At 51.8% G+C, this 24,594-nt stretch overlaps 1 protein-coding gene across 2 annotated transcripts in view; it reads right to left on the bottom strand.

The window, feature by feature from the left end:
• Positions 1-24,594, bottom strand: part of CENPE (centromere protein E) — a 1,911,253-nt gene that overhangs the window by 854,839 nt on the left and 1,031,820 nt on the right. For both annotated transcript variants that reach the window (XM_085641421.1, XM_085641422.1), the window contains exon 44: positions 9,023-9,178. In XM_085641421.1, coding sequence (XP_085497547.1) covers positions 9,023-9,178 — 156 coding nt within the window. The remainder of the gene's footprint in view (positions 1-9,022; positions 9,179-24,594) is intronic.

Below are 24,594 nucleotides of genomic sequence, written 5' to 3'. Positions count from 1 at the left end.
GCCCATCCAGAGGCTGCTTGTTGGCCAGTGCTTATAAGATCACAATGCAAAGGACTATCCACCTTGACAAGTTTTTCATAGCTGAGAAACAGCGAACAAGTTATCATCCGCCCCATGTTCTCTGGTGCAGAGCTTAAAGAACAAGTTACTTACCTTCGGTAATGATAGATCTGTAAGAGACATAGATTAGTTATATATTCCTTACCTGAGAATTAACCCCAGGCGTCAGACTGGATCCGGAAAATTTTTCGTCAGCACAACCCCGGCACCTCGAAAGGTGGCGTCAGTCGGCTCAGCGTTCGCCGTTGGCATCGTGGTCGTTGGGATGACGTTGTGGTAACTACTTAGACGTCGCCCTTGCGCGCTGACATCAGTTCTTTTACAGAACATTCCACGCCAGAAGCACAGAGCCATGTAAGAGACTGACCACTGGTGCACAAAACTAGGGCCCAAAAAAGGATTTTCTGACCCTAGAAGTCAGTTCGCAGAACGGAGAGGTTGGGTGAGGTGGTAAGGATTCTATATCTAATCTATGTTGCTTACAGATATATCGTTACCGAAGGTAAGTAACTCATTCATCTGAAAGAGACAATTATTTATAGATTCCTTACCTTGGAGTAGATACCCCCAGGAATACCAACCCCGGAGGTGGATCTGCGGACCAAGTTCACACCAGCAAGTCCTGGAAAACAGAAAGGCCAAAGAAGCAGTCTCTCTGGACTTGACTGTTCAGGCAATAGTATGTTGTTAACGTGCAGAGGTGCCCACGTAGCTGCCTGACAGATACCATTGAGGGGGACTCCCTGTCCCTAAGCAGTGGTAGCTGTCGTCGCCCTGGTGGAATGGGCGCGCAGTCCCAGTGGAGGCTCCTTCTTTGGCAAAGAGTAGCAAGCTTTCATACACAAAAAGACCCACCTGGAGTTGGTCCGTTTGTGCACGGCACAACCTTTTTTGGCGCCAATGTACCCAACAAAGAGCTGGTTGTCCACCCGGAATTGCTTGTGTGATCCAAATAAAAGGAAAGCACACATTTTGGATCCAGACAGTGGAGCCTCTCTTCCTACTTAGAAGGACATGGAGGCGGAAAGAAGATGGCTAAAGTGAGGGTCAGACCAATATGAAAAGAAGTAACCACCTTGGGAAGAAAGGAAGGTCTCATTCTGACGATGACCTTGTCTTGATGAACAGCCAGAAAAGGAGGCTTCAAAGGACTCAGCCTGCAAGCAGAGGTGATGGCAATGAGAAGAGCAGTCTTTAGAGTAAGAAACCTGAGAGGACAGTTATGAAGTCGCTCAAAGGGAGCGCACATAAAGTAAGTAAGAACCAAGTTCAAGTCCCACTGAGGCATTACAAAGGGAATAGAAGAAAAAAAGATGAGTAATGCCCTTAAGGAAGCTATTTACAACAGGGGACTTGAAAAGAGAAGGCTGATCAGGAAGCCTAAGAAAGGCTGAAATGGCCAAGAGATAGCCCTTAAGAGTGCCCAGAGCAGGGCCCTGCTGGGCCAATGTGAGAAAGTGCCATCTTTCTTGCATGGTATGCCCCCACTTTTTGCTGAATTGCTGAATGTACTTTGAATAAGTGTGCTCTGGACTCCTGCCAATCAGGTGCCCAGGACCTATGTTCCTTCCCTAAAACCTAAAACCCAAATTGGCAGACCCTGGCCACATGTCATCCCCTGGTAAATGGTACCCTAGGTACCCAGGGCCTTGTGACCAGGGAAGGCCACTAAGGGCTACAGCACTTATTGTGCCACCCTTAGAGGCCCTGTACCCTAACACAAACACACTGCCCTTGCAGGCTGAGTGTCTGGGTACAAGACAAAACAGAGTCGACATGGCACACATCCCTGTGTGCCATGCCCACAACATACACTGCCCTGGCATACATCAGCCACCCCTCTAGCTGGGTGCCCTATGCCAGTGGTGTGGGCACAGGAGCATGAGCCCTGTGCCCCTACAGTGCCCAGGTCCATTCCTGGGCACTGTAAGTGCAGTTCTGCCATTTAAGAGTATATGGTGCTGGGAGCTTGTCAAACCCGAACTCCACAGCACCATGATGGCTCCACTGAACACTGGGAAGTTTGGTATCAAACTTCTTAGCACATTAAACCCGCACTGATGCCAGTGCAGGAATTAATGTACAATGCACGACAGAGGGCATCTTGGAGATGCCCCCTGAACCTAACCTTCAATCCACGTCTGGTTTGAGGAGCTGCCTAGGCTGCCACACAGCAGCCCTGTGGCTGGACCCCTGGGAAGTGAGCCACCCGCTCTCCTGGGCCTACAACAATGCACATCCTGGGCGAGGTCCTTGGTCTCCTCCCCCAGGATGGGCAGGGGAAGCTTCAAAGGCATGCTGCCAAGCCACTTGCTGTACTCAGCAACCGGCCCCTACCGGTTCTAAACCCCCACTCTGGCGGGAAGACTGGCCGGAAACCCCAAGGAAGGACAGGGGGTGTGCCAGCCTCTGCCAACCCCACCCCTCAGGTGGGGGAGGCGAGGTGAAACACATCCCCGGGCTCTCGCCATCTTGAAGATAAGTAACCCTACCCAATCAGGACTAGGCCACTGCCCCCTCCCACAGGAGAGTGGCAGGATAGGGGTGTACCCATCCCAGGACAGGGACCCAGTGGTCCCTGCCCTTTATCTACCTGTAACGCACCTAAATTTAGTATTTAGGGGCACCCTGAACCTTCCTTCCTCAGATTCCAGATTCTAAAACAGCAAAGAAGATCAAGAAGAAATAAGACCTGCCGTGCAGCTCCTAAGAAGAGGAAGACACCAACTGCTTTGGCCCCAACCCTACCGGCCTGTCGACCCTCAAACCTGCTCCTGCTAAATCCCGGCACCTCCTGTGGCCAGCAACCTCACAAACCCCGGAGGACCTGGCTACCTTGTGACTCTGAGCTACTGGGACTCCCACGAGCAGTGGCTCTGCTCAAAGCAAGTATCTAACCCCTGGCATCAGCCCGGAACCGCGAACCCTGCACACTCTGCACCCACCAAGCCTGGCCTGTGCTGGAGTGGACAAAGACGTCCCCACAGAAACTGTGACCCCGAATCCGGCACCCAAGGACCCACCTCAACACTCCTGACGACGCCTGCAGCCTCAGAACCTCGGACCCCCCCCCCCCCGAACTGCGATCAACAGAGGGTAAGATTTCTTGACACCAAAAGGCACCCCTGCACCCAGCGCCCTGCGGCCCCCTGTGCCCGACTCCTGGGTACCTACCTATCCTCCAACTACCCAACTTACCTCTCGAAGTGGTGGTGTCACCTGAAGAATCTTCGTCCCCGAGCTTGCAGCCTTTGTTCGTCCTTGAGCTTTTCCATAGCAATCCACTGAGCGCCCAAAGGCTCAAAAGCACCCAGCCGCCCGAGTGGCCCTGGCAGTGCAACTTCTACTCCCACCTACGTTCCAATTTGCCCTGAGCAAGTGACCAGGAGCCCAGCTCCCACAGCCGCATTGCCTGCTAGCCAGCAGCCACCAATCAAGAGCCCCCTGCCTCCCATAGGATAACATTGGGCCTAACTCACTCTGCACCCGGCTGCCCCTGTGCCGCTGAGGGTGTAACAACTGTACTTACCTGACCCTGGGAGACCCCCGAGTCTATGCCCAGAACCTTAACTCTGCCAGTCGAGTACTTACCCAAATGCCGATAAGTCACTTTTCTTCCATAGGGTAACATTGACTGGTTTCTCTTGAAATTTCTTCTAAGTGTGGAGTTTCTAAACTTTAAAATATTCACCTAAAATCAACAGAGTAACGAAAACGGAAATACTCACCTGCTATTAGGAGAGATCCCAGTGCTGGATCTTGGTGCCCAGCACTGACCCTGAAAAGTACTTCCGACCGTACTAACCACTAACTCAATTTTCTCCCATAGGAAACCATTGACTGTTTTAATGTGAAATTTCTTCTAAGTGCCGATTTTAGCAAACTACAAATATTCTTTAAAAATCGTACCAACTGTGAAAACGTAATTACTTACCTGTTTTAGATAGATGCCACAGTACTGAGCCTAGGAGCCCAGCACTGGATTACGAAAGTAACGAGTACGTACTTTACCCGTAACTCAAATTTTCTTCCATAGGAAACCATTGGCTGTTTTTCTGTGAAATTTCTTCTAAGTTTCTATTTTGCAAACGTATAAATATTCCTTAAAAATCGCCTGTATAAAAAAACGCAGTTTCTCAACTGCTTACAGGTTGTACACTAGTGCTGGATCCAGGATCCAACACTGACCTAGAAAAAGTAACAAAAACCCCACTTACCTGCTAAGTGAATTTCCTTCCATAGGATAACATTGGTAATTTGATCAGAAAATCTTTGTCAACTTTTAAAATAGCAAAATATTGCTTAAAAATCACAACAGTAACTAAAACGTATTTACTCACTTGTTTCCAAGAACTGTCCCAGGACTGAATCTAGGATCCAGTCCTGGAGTTAGAAAAGTAATCCTGAAAGTAATCAATTGCACATAGCTTAAATTTCCCATTGTGCTCAATGTATTATTGTGTTTGAAATTGTGTTGCCTATTGCAACAAACTATTGAATTTCAAGTCAATTGCCTCTTGCAAAGTATTTAACTAAAGCATCTCATTCTGAGAAATTATATTTTGATACCTATTTTTTGGTTCTAAAATAAAACAACCATATATTTATATATACAAACCATTGGCCTAGAGTTCAGTTATTGAGTGTGTGAGATCATTTGCTGACTGAGTGTGTACAACAAATGCTTTACACTGTCCTCTGATACTGCCTTACTGCTCGACCAAGCTACCACTTTAGAGAGTAAGGTTATATCTAACTTTAGCCTCTGCCGAATCTCTGGGGACTGTGGACTCTGTGCACACTGTACCTATTTGGGAACAGTATATATAGAGCCACTTTCCTACAGCCAAGGAAAGAAGGAAACAAGAAACAAGAGAACCTAAGAAAGAAGAGCAGAAAGGGAATCTACAGCCTTTGCGATGCACCGTGCCCCAAATTTGTTCCATCTGCAGGTGTACACAGTCTTAGTGGAGGGATGTCTGGCTGCCAAGATAACATTACAGACTTCGGGAGTAAGGTCAAAGGCTGTCAACTGTCAACGTTCAATCTCTAAACAAGGAGATGGAGACTGGACAGGTTCGGGTGGAGGACCATCCCCTGCTGCAGCGACAGAAAATTGTCTTAAAGAGGCAGTCGGATTGGAGGATCGATGGCCATGTGTAACAGCTCGGGATACCAGACTCTTCGTGCCCAATCCGGAGCCACAAGGATGACTTGGGCCCGGTCGCACTTGATCTTCTTCAGCACACTGGGCAGAAGTGGTATAGGTGAAAGACGCGATGTAAATCTCAGCCTATCGAGTGCTGCGTTGGAAATTTCAACACGCAAAATTGCTGACATTGCCCGTTCTCTTTGGTGGAGAATAGATCTAACCGAGGCTCTCCCCACTGCTGAAAGAAACTTTGTGCCACCTCCGAGTGAAGACGCCATTCGTGATCCATCATGCACATGCGGCTGAGTTTGTCCGCCCTGGCATTCAATGAACCTACGACCCCACCCGCCCCGTTTGTTGCAGTACCACATGGGAGTGGTGTTGTCCGTGAACACCTGCACTACTTTTCCCCCAGACAGAGTGAAGGAATGCCTTCAGTGCAAGAAGAATCGCCCGGAGCTCCAGCAGGTTGATGTGGAGCTCAGACTCCGCCAGAGACCAGAGGCCCCTGATCTCCGCCTCTCCCATGTGGCCACCCCACCCTAGAAGTTATGCATCCGTCATTACTGTGTACTCCGTTTGGGTAAGGGAGAGGGAGCTCTGCCATTGACCCAATCCTGGCTCGTTAGCTACCACTGCAATTGATGTGCAGTGCCCTCCGAGATCTGAACGTAATCTGACAGGAACTGGAACTTCAGGTCCACTGCAGAGCCCACATATACCAACTGGAATGATCCACTAGCAGGATGCAGGTGGCCATGAGGCCCAACAACCTCAGGGTCATTCTGACCGAAAGCCAGGATAGAGGCAGAAAGATCGTAATCATAACCCGAATAGCCCAGACTCGCTGCTCGGGAGGATAAGCCCGAAACTGCGCAGTGTCCAGAACCGTTCCGACGAAAAGGAACTTCTGAGAGGGAATCAGGCGTGACTTCGGCACGTTTATGGTGAACCCCAGCGAATGCAGGAGGTCTGCAGTACTCTGGAGGAGGGAGACGACTGCCTGGGGCGAGCCCGCCTTCAACAGCTAGTCCTCGAGATAGGGGAAGACTGGAACCCCTGAGATGCGCAGATGAGCTGCAACCACCGCCATCACTTTCGTGAACACCTGAAGGGCGCTGGTAAGGTCAAAGGGGAGCATGGTAAACTGAAAGTGCTTGTTGCCTACCGCGAACCGCAGGTAACGCCAGTGGGCCGGCAGGATGGGGATGTGAAAATAAACGTCCTGCAAGTCAAACGCTGCCATCCCATGGGGGAAGGCGGGGTGAGAAGCCCCTTCCTACTATTTGCAAAACCCACCTGTCCGATGTGATGGTGCGCCAGTGGGGGAGGAGATGGTGAATCCTGCCGCCCATTGGCGATTGGTGGCTCTGAAAAGTCAGACTAGGAGGGTTTAGAGGCTGTTGCAGGGTGGTCCTGGTGGACTGGCCCGCCCTCTGGCCCCCAGAACCGCGGCGGTGGTTCTCACGTCCCCGGCCGCGCAGGGGCTGAACAGCTTGCGCTGGCCTGTAGCTCTGGGCGGGAGGTGGCAGGGCAGCCCTTCCGTAGCCACAAAAGGGGCGAAAAGCAGACTGTGCAGGGTGGGTGGTGGAGATGCCAAAGGACCTGGCCGTAACCAGAGAGTCCTTAAAGCGCTACTGCGCGTTTTCTGCCTTGTCGCCGAATAGGTGACAGCCATCTAAGGTCATGTCCAGAAGAATGGATTAGACAACCCCGGAAAAAACAGTCAACCTCAACCAGACGTAGCGTCGAAGGGCTACTGACGTGGAAATCGTCCTGCCTAGTGCATCGGCAGTATCCAGCCCACAGCGAATGGTAATCTTTGCTGCGTCTCTCCCTTCGGCAACTGCACGGTAGAGTACGGCCTGGGCCTACTCCGGGCACTGGGGCAGCACTTGCGCCACCGTATCCCACACGGAGTGGCGTAATGGCCCAACAGAAATGCGGTGTTTACATACCGCAGTCCCAAGCTGGAGGAAGAAAAAATCATCCTCTCAAGATGGTCCAGCTTTTTGGATTCCCTATCAGGTGGTGCGTTAGGGAATGTGCCTTTGGAGGCGAAAGGTTGGACCACCAAGCTCTCAGGGGTGGGGTGATGGGAGAGGTAAGTGGGGTCACCTGGGGCTGGGCGGTGGCGTCGGGTAATCATCTTATCCACAGGAGCCCCTATGTTGGGCCTGGACCAGGTGCCCAAAAGGATGTCGGTGAGGGCTTCATTAAACGGCAGCAGGGGCTCCGAAGAGCTCGCTGCCGGTTGAAGCACGTGTCAGGAGGTTAGTCCTGACTGCCACCGCTGGTAGCTCGAGGATGGAGCCTCGGCCGCCCTACGTAACACCACGGCGTAAGACGCTCCCTTGTCCGCAGCCACGGTAGGAGGAGACAACATGCTAAGGTCTGGTGAGGTATCCAGACCACTGGCTTCCCCCAGTTCCTCTCCAGTCCAGTTCATAACCCAACTGGTCAGTTAAAGGGTCTCCAGACCCCTCCCAGTCCTTCTCACCCTCCTCTGGCTGCCAATCTGGTCTTAAAGAGCCTGGATAGAACAAGGACTCAAAAGTACCCTACATCGAGGTGCAGTCCAGGGTCGACGCTGGCTGGGGACACAACTGGCATCGGCTGTGGACGTGGTGCTGGGAGAGGTATAATCAGGTCAACCGGCGCCGAGCCGGATCCAGGCATGAATCCAAGGGGACTCTGCGGTGCCGGGGCAAGAGCCACCAGCGTCACAGCCCCAGGGACCCCAGCCGAGTCCGCGGGGCCTGAAGGTGCGCCAGTGGAGCCGACTGCCCACAGATGGCATTCATCGCTTCGTAAATTTGGCAAAGCTGGGAAGGGGTAAGGGAAGGAAACTTGGAGTCGACCCTTCGGGCTCCGCACACGGAGCCGCGGGAGAGGCACCACCTGCATCCCTCGTCGTGTTGGCCGACCAACGGGGAGAAGTCAAAGAGCGACGATGCCTCTTCGACTTCTTCTTGTGCTTCGACTTACCTGAGGAGTGCGAAGACTTGGACTTTGAAGAAGACTGGTGGTGGTGGCTCTGCGACTGGTCCTTTGACCTCCCACGCGACCGGGACCTCTAACGGCGCGGAGCAGACTGCCGGGCCACGAGAAGCTTTCGGGACCGCTCTCACAAACACTTCGGATTCATGGTCCAGCAGTCGGAGCATGACTTGTGGTCATGGTCACGCTCCAGACAGAACAGGCACAAGCGGTGCGAAACCGTCACCGACGCGAGGACAGCGTCTAAGTAGCTATCACAACGTCTTCCGGGCGATCACAATGGCAACAACAAACGCGGAGCCGACCGATGCCACCTTTTGATGCGAAGGGGTACTGCTGATGAAAAATTCTCCGGATCCAGTCTGACACCTGGGGGTAACTCTGAGGTAAGGAATCTATACCTAACTCTATTTCAAATCTGTAATTTTAGGTGGGGACATCATTCCCTTTCACAATGGACTTCGATTTGAATTTCATCAAATGTGGACAAAAGAGGAAGTGACGTTCCAGATCAGTGTTCAAAGGTGCAGAAAGAAAGGAACTGATGTTGGTGCGCAGGGGGTAGCGCTTATACATGCTCTGTCACTTTCGATGAGAAAAGAAGCCAATGGAGAACAGCACTGTGCCACACAGCGCAGAAGCACTGTTATGAAAAGTTTCCAAAATCAGTATGGCACCTGGGGAATATTCTAAAGGTGAGGAATCTACACCTAAAAGTATCCATCAGAAATTAAATATCTAAGTTGGAGAAGCTATAATTAGAGACCACTTAATTACAATTAGGACAGAGTAACAATACACTGACATTACCTTATTTTCGAGAGATTCAGCAGTTTTAGTTTTTTCTGAGTTCTCCTCAATGCAGATCGATAACTCTGCAATCTTATTTCTCAACTCCGTCTCCAACTCTTTCTGTTGTTTCAGATCCTCCTGCCTTTTCCTAAGTTCATCTTGAGTTTCTATGGACTGAAAAAAAGAATACAGATTATGGGATTGATGCCGAAAAATTAGCAAACGTCAAGTTAAAAAGTAAAATACAGTACAGCCAAACAAACAAGTTACTTACCTTTGCTAACAATCTTTTGGGATATACTCTATGCCTGCAAATTATTTTGTATCACCTTAGGGCACCAGCCTAGATGTACGAGTTACTTGCTTCGGTAACGATGTATCTGGTAGAGACGTTGTCTAGCCACGGATTCCTTAACTTAGAATATCCTCAGGCGTCAGACTGGATCCGGAAAAGTTTTGCAGCGGCACTTCTGCGTGCCGGGGGACGGCGCCACACGACCCCGCCCTGACGTCCAAGTACGTGACATCAGCGAGGTCATATAAGTCCCTCCGGACGCGCAGACGTCACTTTTGTTCGGCGAAACCTTTCTGCGGAGCCACCAACAAAACTGTGAAAGTATGGGAACAGTGTGCGAAAGAAAAAAGAATCAGTAAGGCAAAGTAATCGGATGGTGCAGAACACCATCATAAAGGACAGTATCAGACACTGTCTATTTACAAACCAAGAAGTAAAGGATAGAGCAACTCTCTGAAAAAACACCGTAAAAAGAAAGGGAGGACGCTCCCCAGAGTAACAAGGGAAGAATATCCCGACAGACAAAGACAGACTGTTATTACAACGTAGAACTATGTCGGCCAACAAGGGTGGAGCACAGGAAGAACAACAATCTACTGCGAGAAGGCATTACAAGAATAGCACTTCGCCAATAGTAATGGAAAGCTGAAACACAGCCCAGCAGATCCCAAAAGGACGACTCAACAGGAGACAAGATCCTCAAGTTGAAAGAGGAGGCAGGAGGGAGGGAAGCAATAGGAGAAGATCCCACAATGGAAGGACCAGGGTGGAGGAATGCAGAGAAAAGGAAGAAGAAGAATCTCCCGGTGAAGCTGAAGCAATAAGCACCGCTCTACAGGAAGAGAAGCCACCTGGAGGAAGGTAGCTGAATATTGTAAGTCATAAAAGGGTTGCACCAAATTGAACACCCTGAATGAAGAGCAGCACCAACTGAAAGGAGGCAAAGCCGAGAAACCCACCTGGCAAGGTTCTCGCAGAACGGGGAGGATGGGTGGGTGTTAAGGAATCTGCGGTTAGACTGTGTCTCTACCAGATGAACAAGTTACTTACCTTCCGTAAAGATGTATCTGTAAGAAACATTAGTTAGTTAGATTCCTCACCTTAGAATATCCCCAGGCGTCAGGCTGGATCCGGAAAGATTATCGTCAGCAATACCCCTTGCGCGTCGCTAGGCGTCGTCTGCGGCTCCGTGTCCGTCGTCAGCGTCGTGCGCCGGAATGACGGAGTACTTAGACGCCGCCCTCGCGCGCTGACGTCCGTTCTTGTACATAGCTTTCCGCGCCAGGAACGCAGAGCCATTCAAGAGACCGACACTGGCCCCAAAAAATTCTAGGGCCCTGGAAGGGATGAACTCAACCCTAGATATCGGTTCGCAGAAAGGGGAGGATGGGTGGGTCGGTGAGGAATCTAACTAATTAATGTTTCTTACAGATACATCGTTACCCAAGGTAAGTAACTTGTTCATCTGAAAGAAACACGTTCATTAGATTCCTCACCTTAGAATAGATACCCCAGCAATACCAACCCCGGTGGTGGGTCTGCGAACCAAGATCAAACCAGAAAGTCCTGGAGAACAGAGCGGCCAAAGAAGACGTCTTTCCGGACTTGGCTGTCCTGGCAATAATGCTTGGCAAACGTGTGCAGCGAGGCCCACGTTGCAGCCTGACAGATGTCCTGCAAGGAGACTCCCCGACCCAGGGCAGTCGTCGCCGCCGTGGCTCGAGTGGAATGGGCCCTCAGCCCAACAGGAGATTCCTTTTTAGCTAAGGAGTAACAAGCTTTGATGCACAAAACGACACACCGAGAGAAGGTCCGTTTGTGCACCGCCCGCCCCTTCTTAGCGCCCACGTAGCCAACGAAGAGTTGGTTGTCCACCCGGAACTGTTTTTTGTGGTCCAGATAGAAGGAGAGCGCCCGTTTTGGGTCCAGACGGTGGAGCCTCTCTTCCTCTTTCGAGGGATGCGGAGGCGGAAAGAAGGTGGGCAGCGTAACAGACTGCCCGATGTGAAAGGCAGTCACAACCTTAGGAAGGAAGAAAGGACGAGTGCAGAGCACAACCTTGTCTGGATGGATATAAAGGAAAGGAGGCTTAGAAGAGAGAGCCTGGAGCTCACTCACCCTTCTAGCAGAGGTGATTGCTACCAGGAAAGCAGTCTTAAGCGTCAACAGACGAAGAGGACAATTATGAAGTGGCTCAAAGGCAGCGCACATCAGATATGTCAAAACATTACGAAAGGGACAGGAGAAAACATGTGAGTAATGCCCTTAAGGAATCGAGAAACAACAGGGGATTTGAAAAGAGAAGGCTGATCCGGAAGCCATAGGAAGGCAGAGATAGCAGAAAGATAACCTTTAAGAGTGCCCAGAGCAGAGCCCTGCTGGGCCAAAGAAAGAAGGAAGAGAAGAACCTCAGAAAGAGGGGCGGAAAGGGGATCCACAGCCTTTGCTGTGCACCATGCCACAAATTTGTTCCACCTACAGGCGTATCTAGTTTTAGTGGAGGGACGCCTGGCTGCCAGAATCACATTGCAGACTTCAGGAGGCAAGTCAAATGGCATCAACTGTCGCCGCTCAATCTCCACGCATGGAGGTGGAGACTGGACAGGTTCGGGTGGAGGACCGTCCCCTGCTGCTGCGACAGAAGGTCCTCCTGAAGAGGCAGTCGTATCGGGGGATCGATTGACATACTGAGTAGCTCGGGATACCATTACCTTTGTGCCCAATCCAGAGCCACCAGGATGACTTGTGCCCGGTCGCGCCTGATCTTCTTCAGCACTCTGGGCAGAAGTGGTATAGGCGGAAAGGCGTACAACAGACCGCAACTCCACTCGCAACGAAAAGCGTCCCCGAGCGAGTGCAGCTCCAACGCGCAGAACTGCTGACATTGCGCATTCACTTCGGTGGCGAATAGATCTAACCAAGGCTCTCCCCACTGGCGAAAGAGGCCTTGCGCCAGGTCCGAGTTTAGATGCCATTCGTGATCCATCATGCACCAGCGGCTGAGTTCGTCTGCTCTGGCGTTCAGAGAGCCCGCCAGATGTTGAACCACCAGGGTGATGCCCTGATGTTCCAGCCATGTCCAGAGGCGCAGAGACTCCTGACAAAGGGTCCACGACCCCACCCCGCCCTGTTTGTTGCAATACCACATGGCGGTGGTGTTGTCCGTGAACACCTGCACCACACTTCCACGGACAACGGGAAGAAATGCCTTCAGTGCAAGTCAGATCGCTCTCAGCTCCAAAAGGTTGATATGGAGCTGAGACTCCGCCGGAGACCAGAGTCCTCTGATCTCTGCCTCCCCCATGTGGCCCCCCCATCCCAGGAGGGACGCATCCGTCACCACTATGTGCTCCGGGTGGGGTAGGGAGAGGGATCTGCCGCTGACCCAATCGCGGTTCGTGAGCCACCACTGCAACTGCTGTGCGGTGCCCTCCGAGATCAAGACATGGTCGGACAGGTTGCACCGATGTTGGGCCCACTGAAACTTCAGGCCCTACTGCAGAGCACGCATTCGCCACCTGGTGTGATGCACTAACAGGATGCAGGAGGCCATCAGACCCAGAAGCCGCAGCACCAACCTGACCGAAACCTGGGATAGAGGCTGAAAGATGGGAATCAGAGCCTGAATATCCCGGACCCGCTGCTCCGGAGGATAAGCCCGGAACTGCGCCGAGTCCAGAACCGCCCCGATGAAAAGGAGCTTCTGGGAGGGACTCAGATGCGACTTCGGCACGTTGATGGAGAACCCCAGCAAATGCAGGAGGTCGGCCGTAGTCTGGAGGTGGGAGACGACCTGCTGGGGCGAGCCCGCCTTCAACAGCCAGTCGTCGAGATAGGGGAAGACTGGAACCCCTGATCTGCGCAGATGAGCTGCGACCACCGCCATCACTTTCGTGAACACCGAGGGGCACTGGTGAAGCCAAAGGGGAGCACCGTGAACTGAAAATGCTCCTGACCCACCGTGAACCGCAGGTAACGCCGGCAGGACGGGAATGTGAAAATAAGCGTCCTTCAAGTCCAACGCTACCATCCAGTCTCCTGGATCCAGGGCAGCCAGAACCTGAGCTAGGGTAAGCATCTTGAACCTCTCCTTCCGGAGTAAGGCGTTGACGCTCCTGAGATCCAAGATAGGGCGGAGGCCCCCTTTGCCCTTCTTGGAAACCATAAAGTAGTGGGAATAGCAACCACGACATACTTCTGGAACAGGAACGCGCTCGACGGCCACCTTGGCCAAGAGGGCTGCAACTTCCTCCCGTAGAAGATTCAAGTGATCCCCTGACATGCGGTGGCATGGCTGGAAGGGTCGTCTCGAAGGGGAGGGAGTAGCCCCTTCGGACGATTTGCAGAACCCACCTGTCCGACGTGATGGAATGCCAGTGGAGCAGGTGATGGCGAACTCTGCCTCCCACTGGCGTGGAATGGGCCTGAAAGCACGGACTAGGAGGGCTTTGAGGCGGATGCTGCCGGGGTTGATGTGGACTGACCGGCACGTTGACCCCCGGTACCGCCTCGGCGGAATCCACGTCCGCCACCAGGTTGGATCTGCGGCCGGTGGCTAGGCGGACGTGAGGGGGCGCCCCTTCCTTGGCCATGAAAGGGACGAAAGGCGGAAGTTTGCGGTCGCGGCCCCGAGAGGCCCAAGGACTTGGGCGTAGCCCGGGAGTCCTTGAAGCGCACCAGCGCACTATCCGCCTTTTCGCCAAAAAGGCGATTGCCATCAAAGGGCATATCCATGAGGGTGCTCTGGACATCCCCTGAGAAAGACGTGGACCGCAGCCAGGCGTGGCGACGGAGCGCCACCGTGGTTGACATCGCCCTACCCAGCGAGTCCGTAGTGTCTAGTCCACATCGAATAGCATGTCGTGCTGCATCCCACCCGTCGGCAAGAGCCTGGGCGAGCCGCGTACGGGCCTCCTCCGGACACTGGGGCAGCACGTCCTCCACCGTATCCCACACAGAGGGAGAATAACGGTCCAAGAGGCAAGCGGTGTTCAAGGACCGCAGTCCCAAACTAAGGCAAGAGAACAGCTTCTTACCGAACTGCTCTAGCCTCTTGGATTCCTGATCCGGGGGAGCGGAGGGGAAGGAGGATTGGGAAGTAGAGGCCTGGATAACCAGGCTCTTGGGCGTGGAGTGTTGGAACAGAAAACTGGGGTCGCTCGGAGCAGGGCGGTGGCGCCGGGCCACGTTCCGATCCACAGGAGGTACTGTGGAGGGCTTGGACCAGGTGCCCTTCAGAACGTCCACTAGTGCCTCATTGAACTGCAGCAGAGGCTCCGAGGAGCTTGCTGACGGTTAAAGCACTTCAGTGAGAAGGTTAGTCCTCACGGCCACAGCAGGCAGCTCCAGCCCAAGGGCTTCGGCCGCCTTGCGCAGCACCACTGAAAATGCAGCACCTTCCTCCGAAGCCACAGTCGGAGGAGAGATGAAACCAGTGTCCGGGGAGGTGTCCAGACCACTGGCATCCCCAGCTCATCTGCCCAGTGCTGAGATAAGTTGCCCTGCATGGCCAGAGGGTCCTCAGACCCCTCCCAGTCGCCCCCGTCATCCGATTCCTGATAAACAGGGGGTTTAATCGGAGCCAGACGGTAGATGAAATTGTCAGCCATCAGCGTCGGCTGCCGGGCCCGGAACGGCGTCATCCGGAGACGGCGCCGGGGGTCAACCAGTGTCAGCGCCGGCGGAGGAGGCGTCGTGAGGTCGACCGGCACTGACTGAGATCCAGGCCTGGATACCACGGGGACATGCGGCGTCGGGACCGAAGTCAACGACGGTGCTGGGGCCGGAGCCGCCGGCTCGCTAGGTCGCCCAGTCGAGCCCACGGGGCCCGAAGGCGCGCCGGCAGGCGTCGACGGCAGAGCCAGGCCCCTCATGGCTGAGAGGAAGGCACTGGTCTCCGCCGGAGTCGCGTCAGTCCCAGGGACCGGTGGGTATGGGTACGGACGCGGCTCCTGCGGCTCCGACGAATCCACGGGGGTGGTACCACCCGGACCCTCGTCCGAGTCGCACGGCCGGAGAGCGGTGTCGCCTCTTGGACTTCTTAGCATGCTTCGACTTACCCGAAGACTTCGATCCCGACGAGCGGTGGTGGTGGCTGCGGCTCCGCGACCGGTCCTTTGACCTCCTCCTGGACCGGGACCGTGAACGGCACGGAGCCGAGTGTCGGAGCTCGAGAAGCTTACGGGACCGCTCCCGCCTAGCCTTCGAGGTCAAGTCCTGGCAGTCGAGGCACGACTCCGCATCGTGGTCGGCCCCCAGGCAGTAAAGGCACCAGCGGTGGTGGTTCGTCACTGACATCAGTCGATGACAGGAGTCACAGGCTTTAAAACCAGGCATCCTACCGGCACAAGTTCGAATCGAGTAGACAAAAGAGTCCAAAAAGTTTTAGTCAAAAAGTGACTAAAGGGGTAAGCTCTTCCCGGATCGGCACTGACTCGTGCAGAAAAAAGAAGAACTGACGTCAGCGTGCGAGGGCGGCGTCAGTACTCCAATGACGTCATTCTGGCGCACGACGCCGACGACGGACGCGGAGCCGCAGACGACGCCTAGCGACGCGCAAGGGGTATTGCTGACGAAAAATCTTTCCGGATCCAGCCTGACGCCTGGGGATATTCTAAGGTGAGGAATCTAACTAACGTGTTTCTTTCAGATATCCCTGTATGCCGATTGTAGGAGAGTAGGATCTGCTATCCTATGGTCTCCCCAAATTTTTGCTTTTGCTTCACTGGTTTTATGACTTAGTGTGGCTGTGGGCCTGCTAATCAGACCCACAGCCCTGCTGCTCTCTCCCTAAATTAATGCCAATGCACACTAGGTGCATTACCAATTGGAACTGGTTCACCTTATTGGACCCTGTAACAGTGTACCCCAGGTACCCAGGGCATAGGTGTATCCAAGGCCTACCAGGGGCTGCAGCATGTATTATGCCACCCCTGGCCTGGCCTCACTATTTGACACAACTGGCTGATCACTCAGCTGGGGTAAGTTGGTGTAATCACCTCTTACTCAGATATGGTATATCTATATCTAACATATATGGACACATGGTAACCTATCAGTCACTCCTATGGCAGGCCTTAACAATCCTGGAGGCAGAGTGCTTGGTTTCATGTGAGATGGTGCTCTGGCATGAGCTGAGCCTGTCCGCAGCTTTCGGAACAACGTCCTTTAGCTGTTTCATGATATTGCCATACCATATACTCTTGAGTGTATTATGTACCTCGTGGTCAAAGGCTAACTTTGGTTTGGCTTTATCAAAACATGTCGAGTAAGGTGTCATACGATTTGGAATACTACCCCCCTCGCCAATGCTGGCGACGGGGGTAGCATTCCACCCTTCTAGAGGGACACGACATGTACCTAACCTGAAACCCGGGTAAAGTTAGACAGAGCCTCAGCATCACAAAATGGATGCTGCCACCACAGACACAAGTCTGCCCTCCTTCTGCTGGGAGTCCTTCCAGTTTGGGAGGTGTGGACAAAGGGTTTCCTGTCAGGGGAGGTGCTTGCACCACCCCAGGCAGGATTTTGTGTAGTGGGTTAGGGAGGGCTGAATAGATTGAGACATGCCTGGGGTACACAAGGTGTCCCTGTGCATATGCCAGTTTAAACCAGAGCTGGGGCTCTCCAGCCCCAGTCCTGGCGCGAAACTGGACAAAGGAAAGGGGGTGTAACCACCCCCCTTCCTGGTCCCACCCAGAGGAGGGACCTAGCAGGTAATCCGGCCCCTAGATTTGGAATAAGAGTAGGAGCTGTGTCCCAAGACTTCAGATCATCCTGAAACTCGACTTTAATAAGAAGAACTACTGGACTTCGACGTTCTGCTGCACAGAAGACTGAAGAGAATCTCCCTTGTGGCCAAGGAGTGACCACCCTGTGAATACAGGCACCATCCAGCAACTCAACGACTGCTTTGCCGCCGCCTCCCGCCGGAGACCGAGCCCAGAGCCCGACAAGACCCAGACTCCCAGACATCTCTGAGCCAGATCCACAGTCCCTGCAAAGAAGAGACCCGTGGAGGCACCGAGAGACGTGGGACCGGCCATCTTGCAACGTCCACGACAAGCTGACTGCGCAGCACCTGAGGCACCCTCAATGCTGTGCTTTGGGCCCTGAGAAGCCCCAACACCGAGCAGCATTTACACAAAAGACCAGCCCTCCAGCATCCACGAGATCTGCGTGGGGCCCTTTTGCTTTTTGCCACTCGACGCGTCATCCCGGTTACTGGCCCGTTGGCTAGTGGCCATCTTGGCGACGAAAACGACAACTAACACCGCTGGTCTGGTTGCTCCAGACTGTCTCTTGCTCCTGTGAAAAGGAGCAGCCCCTCTGACCTTGCTGGCCAGAGCACCAAGAGTTCCTCGATTCCTGTGTGGCTTGCATTAGCCAAGGCCTGTTTGCTCCGATCAAGAAGCCGACACCACCATCAGCTAGAGCCTTCGTGGGACAGCTCGCGAGTGACTCCTGGACGTCGATCTCTTCACTTCCACGTGGCTGCAGAGACGAGCTTCCTTTCTTCACCTGTTGGCACCAGACATCGCCTGGTTCCTTCCTGGTTCCACGCCGGTCACTGGCTAGTGACTTTGAACACTGTCCCCTCTGCTTACAGGTCGTCTACTCTTCAGATCTATCCTTGGATCCACCCGAACTCTTCCTGCCTGGCCGCCTGCAGCATCTTCCTCCTCAGGCTCCATAGACCTGCACGACGAAACCCGACGCACTTTGACCCCTATGCACTCACTTCCTGTGGGTGAGGTAACGCTGGCACTCCGGTGCTCCTGGGTAGAGGAACATCTCTAGTGTCTAGGTTTCAAGTTGTTAGGTTCTGGTCCATCCGGAAGACTCCTTTTTCTTTAACTTTGTGACTTTTACGCACCCATTGAAATCAATAGGTGCACGCGTGTAACTTAACAGTGCACTCGCATCCTGTGGGCCTCCTGGTCACTAACTACAGTTAGCTCCCTGTCGTCCCAGCGATTCCCAAGGCCCTAGGCCTTCCTTCCTTTCTATTTGTGGTTCTTATACCACTATTTTAGTATATGGTTTAGCTGGCCACCTGGCCCATCCATAATTGTGCAACTTTTGTATATTTAAACACTGCCTTGTTTTAAACGAATGTGCTTCTGTGCTCATAAAGAGTATAGGGGATACTTTTAAGTAAATAAATACATATATATTTTCAATATATATCTGTGTGGTGTCCTTTCATTTGGTATTCAAGGAGGTTACATATGGTAAAACAGTTGGCTTCACATGCCCTTAAGAGTTTAGCCTGCAGACTGCACTGTCCACGCTACCACTAGGATAGCTGGTCTATCAAAGTTGACTTCAACCACCACCATAAGGGTTGTTTGGCATGGTACAAGGTGATCACTAGAATTAGTGAGCAGCATATACCAGGCCAACTTCTCACACCGATGACATACTTTTAAATCTGGCCTCCCCGTATAAATCTATCCATGCAGTATTTACAAACTTCGGGAAATACTGGGGGTACGCAATTAACTGGTGTAAGTCAGTGCTGTTTGTGCTTCATGGGCAGATTCCCCGTCTTCCAGTGAACTGCAAAATAGAAGTAGCCGTAGACGGCTTTAGATACTTGGGCATTTTTGTCACATTGGCCCCGGCTTTGTTTTACAGTTCTAACCTGGCGCCACCGCTGGCTAGGCTACGGGCAGCTGTTAAGCACTGGAGGTCACTGCCTCTATCCCTGGTGGGCCGAGCCGCTCTTTTTAAAATGCTGGCACTCCCACGTTTTCTGTATATCCTCCAGAACTGTCCTAACCAAGTCCCGGATGCATATTTCACGGCGGTGGAGGGGGAGATCCGCACACTGTTATGGGACGGTGGGGCCCCTAGGGTGGCAATAAAAATGCTAACGAAGAGTTGGTATGATGACGGTATAGCGCTGCCAGATCTCAAGCTTTATTATTGGGCTTCGCAGCTGGTGGCTGTAAACCACTGGATATACTTCCCACCTACTGACCCGGCCTATGCCCTGGATAGGTACCAGACAGGTAATGCCAAGCGTGGTAACAACGATGTAACTCGGGCTATTTAGGGGCCCTCTACCCCCATGCCCGGAAGAAGAGATACATAGGTCCAACGATGCACACGATAGGAATTTGGCGTCAGGCAAATTCTCGGCTGGGCTAACACCCTAACTAAGGTGACACCACTGTGGTATACCCCAAAACTGGGCATGCTGTGCTATCAAACAGGATTAGAAAGATGGGACATGATTGGAATCTCAGTAGTTAAGGATATGGTCAAAAAAGGCTCAATACTCAGCTTTGAAGAACTCCAGAGGCAGTACAAGATGGCGCCGGGGGAGGTATTTCGACACCTACAAATTAGACATGCCTTACAGGCGGCCTTTCCAAGTTTCAATGACATACCGGACTCATCGCCATTGGAAGACCGCTTGCTTGATGGGCCATTACACTCTAAGGCCATATCTTTAACATTTGGGAAACTTAGCAATAACCTACCTGATAGTTTTGGCAAACTTAAGGAGCAATGGGAGAGAGACCTGGGGTCGATTGATGAGGAGGATTGGCGGTCAGCCCTGATGTCACCTAGGGATGCGGCTATCACACTTCGATTCAGACTAATACAGCTTAAGATTCTGCATAGGTCATACATGACCGGGATAACCTTGGCTAAGATAGGGGCACGACAGGACGATCTCTGCTTGAGGGGCTGTGGGCAGCCGGCCACTTTTTACCACACTATCTGGGAATGCCCAGCGGTCCATCACTTTTGGGAGGCAGCCACAAACCACATGCAAACTGCACTGGGGAAGACGCTGGAACTAACACCGCGACTGGGCGTATTAAATATATGGGAGGCCACTGACCTCACTGAAGTTGAACAACAACTAGCGACGTTGGGGGGAGGGCGACACTGCCTTCCGCATCCAAATGGGCAACGGAACTTGACATGATTGCGGAGAAAGAAGTCTTCATAACCCGGGGATGTCCTGAAAAATGGGACAGAAAATGAGCTAAATGGAATGCTTTCCGGGGTGTCCTATGTTTATCCCCAGTGGCGGAGCTGGAACTCCGTAGAATTATGGACAGAGATGTGACTAATTTACTGTGATTACTTGGCTGACCCATGTCTATTGTATCATGATGTGAGCAACTGGTCAATATTGTCAATCGGTAACATGTGTATGTTTGTTATACTGGAATAAAAATAAAATTAAAAAAAAAAACTAAAAAAAAGAAGACAAGTTTAAGCAAAAGTCCCTAGTGTAGGACGCAGCAGCTAAAAAACAGGTATGCTCATGATTCTGGTTTGTTGTGGCATAGCCTGCAAGCACTATTGTCTACCTATTCCACCCGGACTGGGTTAATATCTTATATTGGTAGAGCTAGTAATCTCATGTAAAGAATCAGACCTCGTGTTTCTGCGTTGATGACATCCATAAAATAAGATTGTGGTTTCCCCACGAGGTAGAAGTCATTCAAAGGCTGAACCAGCATTGAGTTACCAACTGTTGATAGATATTGTTCACAGAAGACATTTTCATGTGTTTGTTAATTGCCGTTTTCCATGCAGAATATGGGATGGTGCCATCCCCAAAAGCAGTTTCTTTGATCTTGAAGGAAATGTTACTTACCTTCGGTAACAATGTATCAGGTAGGAACAAGTCTAGCCGCAGATGCCTTAACTTGTGAATTCTCCACAGAAATCAAACTGGATTCGGATCCAGTCTGACGCGAATTCACAAGTTAAGGAATCTGCGGATAGATGTCTCTATCAGATACTTGCACTTCTATCACTCAACATTTGTTTAATAACGACAAATCCACATATATGGGCAGCACACATGCTCACAGGGAAGCACATGATAGAATCCCCAAGAATACTTCATACTCCGGTATGAGCAAGCACACTCCTTTGGCTTAATTAAATGATCAATATACCAAGGCAGAGCCAGCACGTGGCTTCTGAAGCGGAAGTCTCTTTAGAAAACAAGTTGATCTATTGGATCTGCCATGCTAGGGGCTGCCGCTCGGTCATCCGAGATCTTATCATTAGTGTCAAAAGACTAGGTAGCTCTAACTGCAGATTTGACAGGCTAGAATTAACTTTATCCAATGTGGATTTGGCTAACAATTGGATAGCACTTGATGTTAGGACATTCCCCCTAGGTCATTCCAATATCCAGATCAAATCTTCCCGGCCACTTGCCCACATCGCTACGGATGGTTGCACTTCACCCCTTGGCGAAATCGATTGACTTGAGAGGGCATATAAAGCATGCATACGCAAATCCGGGTCTCTACCATTCATATGAGTTGACCTCATAGTGACTAGGATAGTAGAGAGTTTGTGGCTTCTACCAACTTCTGTCCTACCAGCGCCCTTCCCAAATCCATCTTGAAGTCTGAGAAGACCAACACATCCAGCATTAACGCAACACGTTCTGTTACCTTACAGCCCTCTAATCACATTTCTTAACTCACTGGACTTGGGACTTAATGCACTAGCTTAGTTGGTGTGGCCTTCACAAACCCTTCTAAGAGTACCCCTTTGCCCACTGTGCCTGATACCGAACACTCGAGTATCCCTGGAGAGGCCATCACAAAATCTGAATTTAGTAAGTGGTCATTAATTTCTCGGAACATGGCTGGACTTTGGTCTAAGACACCATTGCCTGAATGGACTACCCCCGAGGACGATCACGATCTATGCTTATTTCAAAAGACGTGGTCTTTACAACAAATCCACAGGTCTGGGTTTCTTAATTTTTCCATCCCTGAAACTCCTAGTCATAGGGGCAGAGCTTCTGGAGGTTTAGTCATATGGGTCAGAGCTTCCCTCAATTGCTAAATATGACACCTTCATATTGAGTTGTCTGACATTCTGGCCATTGATCTCAGTAGTAAGTCTAATCCTAGTGTTATCATTTTTAATGTCTATGTGAGAGAGACTAGAAAAAAGGCAATATCACGAACCTTTAAAATATTGGAAAATCAACTCTATCAGAGTTCCGCCAATTAGCACCTTATAAAGGCAGGACATTTTAATAACCATATTTGAGTCTCTCGACATTGATGATGTTCATTTAACATATAACAAATAAAGTCTGGGCCATCCCCCCTCTGGCTGTCCCACCAATCCACAGATGGACACAAACAGCTCTCCAGATACAGACTTCAATCATTAAGTACGGGCTTAGGGCAGCACATAGCCATACTAAATTTGATCATCAAGGGGCCCATACATTCAACAAACCAATCAATCTATCAGATTTGTAAAGCATGCTACTCATCCATGAGGGTCTCAAGGCACTGGTTGGGAGCGGGGGAGGGGGGGGGTGGGTTTATGGGGGCAGCTCCTTCTCATCCAGAGAGCCAGATCTTGAGGCTTTCCTGAATGCTTGCAGAGTGGGGGCTCGTCTGGCAGGAGTTTGTTCCAGGTCTTTGCCACGATGTAGAAGTAGGCTTTTCCTCCAGTTCTGGCTCTTTTGATGCAAGAGAGTTTGGCCAGGGCGAGGTCGACGGAACTGAGACTTCTCTTAGGTGCGTAGGAGACTCTTTTGTTGAGGTATTGGGGTCCGGTGTTGTGGAGGGATTTGTAGGCATGAGTGAGGATCCTTAAGGTCTCGCTCTTCTTTACAGGGAGCTAATTAAGGTCTTGTAGGTGCTGGGTGATGTGGTATTGTCATTTGATGTCGAGGACGAGTCTGGCAACGGTGTTCTGGATGTTCTGGAGATTGCAGATTAGGGTTTATTGCTTTCGGCGTAGAGGGTTTTTCTGTAGTCCAATCTGCTGGTTATGAGTGCGTGGGTGACGGCCTTTCTGGATTCGGGGGGATTCATTTGAAGGTCTTACGGCGGATGCTTAGGGTGTTGAAGCATGTGGAGGGGACGTCGTTGATCTGTCGGGTCATGGTGAGGGAGGAGTCTAGTATGATGCTGAGATTGCTGGCGTGGTCTGTGGGAGTGGGGGGTTGCCGCAGGCAGTGGGCCAGCAGGTGTTGCGGAGGGGGTCGATCCGAGGACTAGGACTTCTGTTTTCTCCAAGTTGAGCTTCAGGCAGCTGCTGCTCATCCAGAATGCAATGTCTTTCATTCCTTTCTGGAAGCGGAGTCTGGTGGTGTCTGCTTCCTTGGAGAGGGAGAGGATGAGTTGGGTGTTGTCGGCGTAGGATACTATGCTGAGTCCATGCTTTCTGCCGATGGCGGCAAGAGGGGCCATGTAGATCTGAAACAGCGTGGGGCTGAGCAATGATACTTGGGGGTACTCTGCAGTTGATCTCTGTGGGTTCGGAGAGGAAGGGCGGGAGTCTGATTCTTTGGGTTCGTTCGGTAGGGAATGAGCAGATCAGTCTAGGGCAGTTCCCTGTATGCTGGTGTCGTAGAGTCTGGCAGTGAGTGTGCTGTGGGACACCGTGTCAAAGGCTGCCAAGAGGTCTAGTAGGATGAGGGCTGCCGTGCGGCCCTGGTCGAGGAGAGTGCGGATGTCGTCTGTGGTGGCTAGGAGGTCTCTGTGGTGTGGTTGAAGCGGAATCTGGATTGGAAGGAGTCGGGGATTGAGGTAGCTTCTATGAAGTTTGTGAGCTGGATGTTGACGATCTTCTCAGTGACTTTGGCTGCGAAGGGAAGGCAAGAGATGGGTCTGTAGTTTTTTAGGTCTGTCAGGTCTGCTGAGGGCTTCTTGAGGAGGGGCTTGACTTCTGCGCATTTCCAGTCGTCGGGGAATGGGACGGTTTCGAAGGTGGAGTTGATGATGCGTCGTAGTTCGGGTGCTATGGTGGCGGTGGCTCTGTCGAAGATGTGCAGTGGGCAGGGGTCCGTGGGGACTCCTGAGCGTATGCTCTTCATAGTCATGGTGGTATCTTGTGGTGACAGGGGTCCAGGCGGAGATGGTAGGCTAGCTGGCGTTGCTGGAGATAGGTGTGGTGTTGGTGCCTTGTTTCCGTTCACTGAAGTTGTTGTAGAGTGACTTGATCTTGAGATGGAAGTAGGAGCCAAGTTTTTTTCAGAGGTCCTGGGGTGGTGCATCTGAGGCTTCGCTGGGAGGTTTGGTGAATTCTTGAATGATGCTGAAGAGTTCCTTCGAGTTGATGGAGTTAACGAGGATTCTGCCCTGGATGAAATTCCTTTTAGTGGATCTGATGCGTTGGTGGTATTCTGTCTTGGCAGTTTTGTAGCTGGTGTGGTGTGTGTTTCCGGGGTTTTGCGGTTTCTCCATACTTTTTCGAGACGTCCGCAAGTGCGTCGGGATTCTCAGAGGTCAGTGGTGAACCAGGTGGCTTTCGTGGGGCGTTGTCTGTCAGA

This window comes from Triturus cristatus, chromosome 2_2, assembly GCF_964204655.1.
Source record: "Triturus cristatus chromosome 2_2, aTriCri1.1, whole genome shotgun sequence".
NCBI classification, from domain to species: Eukaryota; Metazoa; Chordata; class Amphibia; order Caudata; family Salamandridae; genus Triturus; species Triturus cristatus.
Note: the sequence above shows the minus strand (reverse complement) of the source record. Positions and strands in the feature narration are given on the sequence as shown.